We start from the raw sequence: 11,135 nt of genomic DNA, 5'->3' as shown, positions 1-11,135 counted from the left end.
CATCTAAGAGAGCCACCACTCGTGACGTCATTCGGGAGAGCGCCGCGGCCTTCCCACGTGACGCTCTGCTGGAGACCGCCGACTTCCCTCCCACCTCCGAGTGCGGACTGCATTCCAGGCCACGCGCGTTGCTGTGCTCCAAGCCTCTTTCTGACCTTTGCCCCGCCTCCTACGCGTGAAATGAATCCTGATTGGTGGGCAGAAGAGTGGTTAGAATGGCAGGGTTGACCAATCGTTGTGTGGCTGGCTGCACATGCCCGGGACATTTGTGAGCTGGAATTTATTGACTTCGGTGATCGGTGAGTTTCTCTGGTACCGCGGGAGTAGTGAAAGTCTCCGGAAGAAAAGTAAGTAATGGATGGAGCGTGCTCCGGGTACTGCAGGGAGGATGCTGCAGCTCCCAATCATTGCAGAAAGAGCTGTAACAGGAGGTGCATGTGGGTCCAGGATCCTGCAGCTCCCCATGGTAGGGCGAGCAGCAGCAGCATTGACTGCAGCATCCGTGCATGGGAGCCCAACTTAAAAAGTACATCCTTATCCTGTGCATAACACTATAAGTTGGCAGAGAGGGGTTTTTTAAAATGTAACACTTTATACGTAGATACAAATGTGATGCTGGTTCCAAACGTGATCTTCAGGTCTATGTGGATGTGATCCTTAATCTCTATCAGAACTATTTAACTCCTATTAGTAATCTTTACCCTGTTAAACAGTAGGGGTTGAAGAGATAATGTGTAAGCCATGATGATGCCATACTTCTATTGCTTTCATTATTGAATTATGCTTTTTGATTATATTAAACTAGTTAGGCTCTAGATCTCATTAACAGCAAAACAAATTCCCGCTCTCTAGGCACAGTGTGGTGCATGAAAGAATAGCAGTATATAGTAATGAGGAATTATAAATAGTGTCAACAGTAGAAAACAGCAACAGTAAAACTCAGAGGGTCTAAAATACTTTATAAATATCAAGTTTTAATATTTATAATAAATAGAGGTAAAAACAAATATATAAATATTGATATAATTTGTATAGTAAATTATAGCCCTGATGCAGGTAAAAATGCCAAAATATAGCCACTTTGAGCTGAAAGTTGTTGACTGGATGAGTTGCTGGCTGAGGAATAGCACTCAGAGCGGCGGCGAATGGAGTTCATGCCGACGAAAGTCTACTAGATAGACTGATTGAAATTGGACTAACGGAGAAAACACTGCATTGGTTTAAATTATATCTAAATGATAGGTAATTTTGAATCTGAACCCATTGAGCTCACGCAAGGCGTTCCCCAAGGATCCTCACTGTCATCTACATTATTCAACATATACATATTACCACTTTGCAAGTTACTAGCATGACTTGGGCTAACACACTTCATCTATGCAGATGACATGCAAATCCTAATTCCCATCACGGATTCTATAACTAAGGCCCTCAATTTCTGGGAGATTTATCTTTCTGCCATCAATTAGCTGTTCCCTGTGCGTACCCGGATCTGTCCAGACAGTGGGTTGAGCCTCCTTTCCAGCAGATGGAGACAGAGAAAAACTCAAAAGGTATCCTGTACAAGGACAGTGCTCCCCCTGTGTCCCTTCAGTATTTCTCTGTCTCCAGCAGATGCAGATAGCAGAACCTGTGGATCCCTTTCTTTGTAGCAGTTTTTGGTTTGCAGAAGTTCTTCCTTCTTCTCTATTTAAACCCTTCTAAAACAGAACTTCTATTACTCTGTCATAAATTAAATGATAAAGTCCTATCAGATAGCAATGCTAATCAAACTAAACACCACATCGCTCAAGAGGTGAGAGATCTCTGTGTAATACTCGACTCTGAATTTAATTTAAAAACATTCTTAAGCACAACAATCAAAGATTACTATTATAAATTACAAATACTGAAAAAGTAAGACCCCTTCTCCATCAGACAGATTTTAGAACGGTGCTGCAAGCTTTAATTTTTTCCAAAATAGACTACTGTAATACTATACTGTTAGGACTCCCAGCATCCATACTCAGAGCTCTCCAACTCCCCAAGAATTAAGACTTGAGAACAATTCTCATACTTTTAAGAAAAAGTTGAAGACCTGGCTTTTTCAGCAGGCTTTCCCATAATAATCATCTTCCTTGACATCTTAAGCCTAAAAGCAGAGTCTTTGTTTAGTTTTCTTTTAGTCTCATTATAGTTTTGTTTTTTTTTATATTTATATTTTTTATTGTGTATACTGAATGTTTTTATTTTGTATTTTTAAGCCTATTTTAACATTGTATTTTATTTTCTTTCCATGTTTTATTATTTATGTAAACCGATGTGATGTTTTAACGAACGAAGGTATAAAAAAGCAATAAATAAAATAAATAAATGAAAGTAAAGTAACCAGAGAGATACTCTGAGAGTCGGTGCTGGTTCTGTGGAAATGCATAGGTCCATTTTTCTGGAATTGTAGAGGGCTTAAAGAAAGTCACCTTACAATGACTGGCAATACAGCTGCCTTAGGGTCCCCAGCTAAAAGGATAAGGAGCAAGCTCCCGAGGGTGGTAAAGCTTGTAGAATTGCCAGTTGGACTCTTCAGTGCATATGAAGGCCAAAGGTCAGTGGATGGAGCAACTGCCCAGACTAGGAGGGCTATCTAGTTCTTACCAATTTACTTTGTTGTTGTGGATGCATGGGGAGGAAATGCAGCAATAGTAGGATTTATTTATTTTATTAAAGTTTATTGACTGCACCCTCCAATAGTTCAGGGTGGTGCATAAAATAAAAATATTTATTTATTTTTTTAGACATTTTGTGTACCGTGGTTCCATGTAAAGATCACAATGGTTTACAATAATGACATTCATAGGTATAAATCAGCAAATAAAGATGGATTACATAGGAAGTATGAGTTAAACACAAAATACATCACAGTTGCTCAGCTGCAAGGGAACAGGAGGGCGTGCAGAGGTTCTCAAACTGAAATTAGGAAACGGTGTTCTTCCTCAGGTCCCTATTACTCCAGCAGTGCTAGGAATCAGCCTGAGGTGGCTGAATGCAGGTGCGGTACACACTCCAGGTGTTATAGTTGTGTGGTTGGATTTTCTTTGATTAATTGGAGTCTTCTTGGGGGCTGACTAATGAGAGGCAGAGGAGCCGTGCGTGCTTTGTGAGATCAGAGTTGGCAGGTTGCTGGCAGCTCACCATGCTAAAGAACCGCTTGTCTGTGGGTTTTATAGATTTATCATGCGTAAGGTGCGAACAGTGTCCAGGATCCAGGAGACGGCTCCAGCAGCTGCTGAGAAAGAGAAGAGCTCTCCAAGACACAGGGAGAGGAATCCTGTACTGGAAGGTTTGCCTTAGAAATGAGACTTGGGCAGGAGGAATCTGACTGGCTCTTTTCTGCTCATTATAATGTCCTTTTTTAGTCGCTTTTATATAATATTCTTTAATGCCAGCAGTCTTCAGACTGCCCGAAGGGACGAGAGCACAGTGTAGGTGCACCTTCGTGGGTTTGTATAGAGTATCGCATAAGCTGTAGTAGGGCGACATCGTCCCCATCCAGGGCAGTGGCCATGACAGCAGGATGTTGCTGCGGCCAGAGATGTGCCTACAGCTGTGCTTTGGGCGTGCGGAGATTGTACGGCTCTCAGCTGTCTCATCCTTTGCATATTTTTCTGCAGCAGCTGTCTCCTCCCTGGAATCCCATCATCTGTCCTCCTTCCATTTCTTCACCGATGCACTGGAAATTGCTTCATTTGGCAGGAATTTGCTGTCTTGGTATGAGGAGCACAAGAGGGATCTTCCCTGGAGGAAGCAGGTACGCAGTCACTTCTCAGGTCCCTGCACCTGTGGGGCATTACGAGACAGCATGTCCCATGGGTTGGGAGGAGGGGAGGAATGACCTACAGACTGTGGGTGGATGGAGGAAGCCTGCTTTGTATTTTGGGAGGGGCTTTTCTTCCCCCTTTTCGAGTCCTGGGATGAGATGGGCCATTTTGTGCTTTTAGCAGGGGCCTGCAGTATCTGTGCTCTGATGTCTTTTGGGTGCAAGCTCTCTGACTGGTGCTCAGGATGCCCTTTCTGCTTTCCTTTAAGGCCTCAGCAGAATCCAACTTGAACAGAAGAGCCTATGCAGGTGAGAGCAGCCTGGGGACACCCCGCGTTACCCCTCCTCCTCCTCCTCCTGTCTGCCTCCCTCTTCTCTTCCTGGTAGCAGCACAGGTGCTGCTTCCGGGATCCTTTTGCCCAGGGAGTGTCTGTCCCCACCTCAGGGTCCCTGACCTCTTGTGATTCCATGGCAAGGGTTGCAAACTCAGTCCCTAGAGGAATCCCCGTGGGATCGTAGGAAACCCGTAAGGTGTGCTGGCTGCCACTTGGACAGTTTATTTATATAAAATAGTTTTCTCCAGTTCTAAGCTGGTAACAAGCCAATGTCCAAATCATTCAATAAAGCACTCATAACCAGCCCGGTGCTACCAGGTATACAAACCGTGCAGTTTGCACACACTTGGGGGGTCGGGGCAGAGAGGGAGAAGCCTGGCGTGGAGCCATTGACAGAGTGAAAGAAAGGAGATGTAAGATTTTGGCCAGCCGCACTCACCCCCAGCTACTCGTGCAGCCACAATGCCATCCTGCCATGACCCTGGGGCCTTCTAGGTGTGAGTTGACAGAGCTTGGCACATCTTAAAGGCCCCGCGGCAGGAAACCCTTCAGCCGGTGCTCACCAAGGACCTCATAAAGCCTGCTGTTTAAAGTCCGGCGCTCCAACAAGCAGATCCCTCGGTAACAGGTCCTCCTGCTCCTGCAGTGGGTGTTGATTCCCTGTCTTGTGCTTGCCTTGCCCTGTCCTCCTTTGTTCCTGCCATACCTTGGTCTGTCTGTCTCTGCCTGACTTCTGGCCTCCGACCCTGACTATTCTTTTGGACTGCCGCCTGCCCTGACCTCAGCTTGGACCTCGACACTGCCTGATCTTCTCCTGCCCCGACCTCAGCTTGGACTTCAATACCGCTTGCCCGCTGCCTGCTGACCTCGGCCTGCTGCTTGACTCTGTCAGATTGCTCCTTACAGGACTCTTGCCTAAACCCGGCCGGCCCCTGGAACCCAAGGGCTCATCCTGTGGGGAACAGGGCGGGAGTAGGAGAATCCCCACTCCTAGTCCTTGTAAGAGCGAGTCCACCTGTTGTCGGCGTGGGCCAGGTAGGTTTGTCAGTTTAGCTGCGTCAACCACGCCACAGCTCAAGGGCTCTCATTCGTGCTGACAGCAAGGCCCGGCGCTGGCCATTGGTGGAGCCCCATCCTACTGGCAGCAGAAACAAAAGGGAGTGAGGCCTTGGACGAGGCCACAGGGAGAGAAGCTTGGTGCCGGCCATTCCCTGTACTTACCCGGATCAGTCCAGACTCCTGGGTTTGGCCTCCCCTCCAGCAGGTGGAGACAGAGAAGTTTTAATGACTCTGCCCTATACCCTGAGGTGCCACCTAGAGTCTGCCAGTATTTCTCTGTCTCCAGCAGATGGTGGAGGCGCGAATCCCTTCAGTCTGGATTAGCTAGAATTCATTACATTACTTAGATTAGTTTTAAGACTTAGAAGCTTGGTGCTGGCCATTGGCAGAGCCCATATTGCTGGTGGCAGAAAAAAAGAGGGAGCCAGGCCCGCTGGCAGCAGAATAAGTGGAGAGGAGAATAGGCCCTAGGCCTGCTTACCGCAGAAGAAAGAAGCATGACAGAGAGATTGTGAGAGAGAGAGAGGGGAGGAGGGGGTGTTGTGGATGAAATAACTCTTTGAGCCAGCAGCTGTGGAGAAAAATCCGTGTTTATTAAATGCAACAAATAATACAATAAAGTAAACCCTATGGCGAGAGAGCGAGAGAATGGCACGCAGCGTGACGCGCTCTCTCGGATGATTTGACTGAGAAGACATCACATCGGGTTTGCACGTCTTCATCTCTCCATCCCCTAAACCAGTAATTGGGTTACACAATTATCAACATTTTTAACCCTGGCTATTTATTATAAACTATGTAATTCACTCTTGTTCAGTCTGCAAATGCTTTCTGTGGGCCTGCAGCGAAGCTGACGTTGTAGTATGACCCTGGGGTGTCCTAAACACGACTGTAATACTGTGGCCTAGTAACTTTCCAGCTTATGCAGCATCTTTATATAGCATCTTCCCTTCTGCAATCTCCGTCTAGCAAAAGCAAAGAATAAAAGTGAAGCATACATGCCAAGAAACTTAGGAGAACAAGAGTAATGACTCCTTGAGTGTCATGCCAAAAAGTGTTTCCCTGCCTCTTTACTGCTCCCTATCACAAGTCATGACTGTAATATCTTTAGCCCTCATATCCGGGGGGGTGAGGGTGCTGTGCGTCATGAAGAACGGGAGCCCACGTGTTTGTGAGAGAGAGGAATATTGGGTCATTCCTGTAGGACCACGGATCAATCCAGACTCCTGGGTTTTGCCTCCCCTCCAACAGATGGAGACCCTGTGAGGGGGTGAGTTGAGTGACTCCCCTTCAATCTGGGAGTCACTCACCCCTCATAGGGTGGCCAGGAGGAGGGGTAAGGGAGGTCAGATGTGGTCTGTACAAGGGGGCAGAAAGCTCGGAGTTGTTTGCTCCCAAACCATGGAAGGCAGTGGGGAAGCTGAAAGGGGATGGGGCAGAAAATCCTGGGGCTCCGTGTCATGAAGGGATATTCTTGTTCTGCATTCAAGGATCCCCTTGACTACTTTCGTGTTCTTTTTGGCCACAGTGTGGGTGTCGGAAGTGATGCTGCAGCAGACACAGGTCGCCACTGTGATTAACTATTACAACAGGTGGATGAAGGTGAGTTACTCATCATCTGTTCTCAGTGAGAGCTGCCTCCCGAGTCCCGAGGCTTTCATGCACATGGAATTTACTCCTTGCTCAGGAGTTGGACAGGTAGGAACAAAACTGCCATACTGGGGCAGCCCAAGGGTCAGGCAAGCCCAGGGATAAGCAGTAGCTTTCCCCAAGTCTACCTGGTTAATAGCAGTTTATGGACTTCTCCTCCAGGCACTTGTCCAAACTTTTGCAAACAGCCTTTACCACATCCTCCAGTAATACATTCCAGAGCTTAATTGTGCATCAAGTGAAAAAGTATTTTCGACAATTTGTTTTAAATGTGCTTCTTGCTAACTTCATGGAGTGCCCCCTGGTCTTTATTTTTTGAAAGACTAAACAACTGATTCATATTTAGATATTCCGCTCCACTCATGATTTTGTAAACCTCTATCATATCCCCCCTCAGTCGTCTCTTCTCCAAGCTGAACAGCCCTAACCTCTTTAGTCTTTCCTCATAGGGGAGCAGTTTCATCCCCTCTATCATTTTGGTTGCCCATTTATTTACCTTTTCCAATACAACTATATCTTTTTTGAGATGCAACGATGATGGAGCGATGAAGAGGTATTATGACATTTGCCGTTGTATTCTCCATTCTTTTCCTAATAATTCCTAACGTTGTTTGCTTTTTTTGATCGCCACCACACTCAGTTGAGGATTTCCTCTCACATCGAGGATGGGCCTTCAAGGGCTTGTGTGCCTCGTACTGTGTGATTTGATCATTGAGAGTATAGATAGTTGGGTGGCTGGTGGGCATGAGGATCGCTTGGTAAGTTGCCTGCCTGGTGCCAAGGTAGTGGACCTCATACATCACCTAGAAAGGATTTCAGACAGTGCTGGGGAGGAGTTGGTAGTCATGGTACATGTGGCTATCTACGACAAAAAAAGATAGGAGAGGGAGGTTCTGGAATACAAGTTTCAGCTTTTAGGTAGAAAGCTTAAATCCAGAACCTCTCAAATGCTCCCTGTTCCACGCGCAGGTCCCCAGATGCAGGCCGAGCTCTGGAGTCTCAATGCGTGGATGAGACGATGGGGCAGGGAAGAGGGATTCAGTTTTGTTAGGAACTGGGGAACCTTTTGGGGAAGGGGGAGTCTCTTCCGAAGGGATGGGCTCCACCTTAACCAGGGTGGAACAAGGCTGCTGGCGCTAACCTTTAAAAAGGAGATAGAGCAGCTTTTAAACTAGAACAAGGGGGAAAGCCGACAGTCGCTCGGCAGTGCATGGCTTTGTAGCAGAGTCAGCACTCAGTGCTGCAGACTGTTTTGAAATTATCCCCTTAGCTTTCTCACAATAGCCCTTGAGCAAGGTTTTACTCTTCAAAAGATCAGTTGTAATTAGTTTTGAACTCATAAAATGATGTAATTGCAAATAAGGAAATTTGTCCCGAGCAGTAAAATGGTATTTCTCACTAAGATCTCCAAAGCTCAGCACTCAGACTTTACTCCAACCAAGACACATCCAAATCTTCCCATCAGTGAAAGTCTGGAGATGTAAGCCCAGGTAGAAAATTCCTACTAAATCTCTAGGGGGACCCCATCGGAGCAACCTTCCAAGCATCCCACAGTCTCATAGGATTCATGCGTTGAGGATTCACCCATCCCGGACACGAGAATATCAACTAAGAGGACGCTTTACTTGTAAGTCGGCCCAGGCTGTAATATATTATATATATATATATATATATATATATATATATATATATACACAGCTTAAATGTTCCCTGATACGTACCCAGATTGTGTGTTTCGTTTGTCCAATATATTCCTAGAAACAATCTGATTCTTTGTTTGACATGGTTTGAATTCAGGGCTGAGTACTGATGTAATTTTGTTACAATAGGGGAACACTTAACCCAATGCTCCACCAGCGGTGCTTGTTCTGAATTTGCAGTCACTGTTTTGCCGATTATTGCAGCTTTCAGTTCCCAGATTCTGAGGTTGTTTGTAGATCCTGGGATCTATAGTGTCTACACTAGATGTAGTTCTCTGGGTATTGGCGAATAAGAGGTCTCTTCAGAGGACACTTCGGTTGCACTGGAACTCTGTCAGAGGAGTTCCAACTGCAACTACCACTGAAGGGAGACTCAAGGTCTAGTCTCTTCAGGTGGTCTCCTCAGGCCAACTAGGTGTCGAATTGGAGATCCCACATTGGGTGCTAGTGACCACCGAGGCTAGTCTGAAAGGCTGGGTAGCCTTTTGCCAAGATCAAGTAGCACAGGACTGGTAATCAGTGAAGGAGGCGTCGTAGTCTATCAGTCGTTGAAAGTCGAGGGCGGTTCGCAATGTGCTACTGTCTTTTCTTTCACAGTTGTGCTGGCATGTGGTGAGAGTTCTAGCGGCCAAGGCAGTGACAAAAGGTTATATCGATTGCTGAGGGAGACCAGGGGTCTCTTGTTCTTTCAGAAGGCCCAGGATTTCTTCTGCTAGGCAGAACAACTTATGGTAGTGCTGGCAGCATCTCATGTCGCTGGAGTGGACAATATTCAGGCAGACTTTGAGTCGACTAGGGCTGGACCCTGGAGAATGGGAGCTGGCAGAAAAAATGCTGGTGCTCATTTGCTCAAGGTGGGGCATTCCACAGCTAGATTTGGTGGCATAGACTCGGAAAGCCAAAGTGCTTTTTCAGACAAATTAGGGAGGTCTGAGCAGAGGAACTCGACCCTCTGATTCTTCCGGAGCTCTGTGGGATTCGGTTGTCTGTCTTCCCTCCTGGGCTACAAATAGAAAGAGTTCTGAGGCATATTGCGCTGCATCTGAGAAGTGATCCTGGTACCTCCAGAATGGCTGCATTACCTGTGCGCATTGCCCATGGTTTTTGGATGGGGTAATTCTGTCAGTGGATGGTCTTCTAAGGCTCGGGCTTCTTTCCAAGTTGCTCCATCACAGATTAAGCTTCTTGGATCAGGCACCTTAGTTTCTTCAAAAGAGCCCTAAAAACTATCCTCCAGAGAGCATTCCCTAGCCAAGATGACAACGGACTATCCCCAACCGGTCTTCCTGCAGGAGATGATACCTAGTCTTCTACTCCCCTCTCCTATGACCTTCTGGCGCAACTGATCTCACTCCTCGATGCTTGTCCTTTTTCTCCCTCCCTAAGATTTTGCATTACCTGCCTCCCTCTTTACTGTCTATATATTTCTCATATTGTACCTCGCTCTGAATGTAGGAAGGACAGGTAGTAAGTGCTTTTTAAATAAAATAAATTCTTTGAGATGTATTGTTGGCGATTGAGAGGCTGTTCAGAGGAAGTCGTTATCACCCTGTTGCAGACTAGGAGACCTTCCACTTCTCAGGCCTATATTGGGTATGGAAGGTGTTTTAGACAAGGTACCTCAGAGAGGGGGTCGTGCCATTTCCGGCTCAGTCTCACGTCTGGGTTTTCTTTGTAGAACTGTCTAGCAAAAAAGGTTAAAATGCTATCAATGAGCACCGAGTTAATTTAAGAAGGATTTTTACAATGCAAATGAAGAACCACCAATTAAATCCTTCATAATCGATTTATCACTTAAATGTATGAATTCCAAATCTCAAAAATGAGTAAAAAAACTTCATAATCACTCATGAATCATTTTACTCATTTTTGAGATTTGGAATTCATACATTTAAGTGATAAATCGATTATGAAGGATTTAATTGGTGGTTCTTCATTAGCAAAAAAAGTTGACATTCAGTTCCCTAAAAATCCAGTACAAGCCTTGAGCTTTCTGTGAGGTAATGTGTACGGGTAACCTTGGTTTAGTATCAGGAAGTTATCCATTTTTCTTCCAGAGGTGATGCATTTGCATCCCACAATGAAGTGATGTGTGAGGCTCTCTTCAAAGTGTTGAAGAGGATGATTCTTAGGGATTTAACCCTGAAGGTGCCTTTTTTGTTTGTTTGTTTTTTGTGGCCTTTTCTTTGGCCAGAAGAATTTCAGAGCTTCAAGCATTGTCTTGTACAGATCCCTTTGTTCAGTTTATAGACTGGGATGTCATCGTAGACGGTGCTTTCCTTTCTGCCAAAGGTTGTTTCTGATTTTCATTTTAGTCAAACAGTGGACCTTCCCGCTTTTCCAAATTTGGATTCATCTGTGCCACATGTGAGGGAACTTCGCTGGATGTGTTTTGGGCTTTGTGGCGGTATCTCAATGTGACTAATAATTTCCAGAGATCGGATCATCTCTTTGTGCTTTGGGATGCATCAAGAAAGGGGTGCAAGGCATCCAAAGCTAGTATTGTGCAGTGGCTGAAGGGCCCGACATTTGCAGAGGTCGACTGGTGCAGGAAGGTCTAAGGACTCACACGACTCGGGTGCAGGCGACCTCAGGGGA

The 11,135-nt window shown here is 45.8% G+C and overlaps 1 protein-coding gene across 7 annotated transcripts in view; it reads left to right on the top strand.

Annotated features, from left to right (window-relative positions):
• The first annotated feature begins 53 nt into the window (after positions 1–53).
• MUTYH (mutY DNA glycosylase) overlaps positions 54–11,135 on the top strand; it is a 36,489-nt gene continuing 25,407 nt past the window's right edge. For 3 of the 7 annotated variants that reach the window (XM_029618189.1, XM_029618188.1, XM_029618183.1), the window contains exons 1-5: positions 219–347; positions 3,204–3,316; positions 3,648–3,784; positions 4,063–4,102; positions 6,716–6,789. In XM_029618189.1, the coding sequence (XP_029474049.1) occupies positions 3,211–3,316; positions 3,648–3,784; positions 4,063–4,102; positions 6,716–6,789 (357 nt within the window). In that variant the 5' untranslated portion in view covers positions 219–347; positions 3,204–3,210. Of the gene's footprint in view, positions 348–3,203; positions 3,317–3,647; positions 3,785–4,062; positions 4,103–6,715; positions 6,790–11,135 lie in introns of all 7 variants that reach the window. The other 4 variants (XM_029618186.1, XM_029618184.1, XM_029618185.1 and 1 more) reach the window with 4 other exon arrangements.

Source organism: Rhinatrema bivittatum, chromosome 10 (genome assembly GCF_901001135.1).
Source record: "Rhinatrema bivittatum chromosome 10, aRhiBiv1.1, whole genome shotgun sequence".
NCBI classification, from domain to species: domain Eukaryota; kingdom Metazoa; phylum Chordata; class Amphibia; order Gymnophiona; family Rhinatrematidae; genus Rhinatrema; species Rhinatrema bivittatum.
This window is presented reverse-complemented; position numbering and strand designations above follow the sequence as displayed.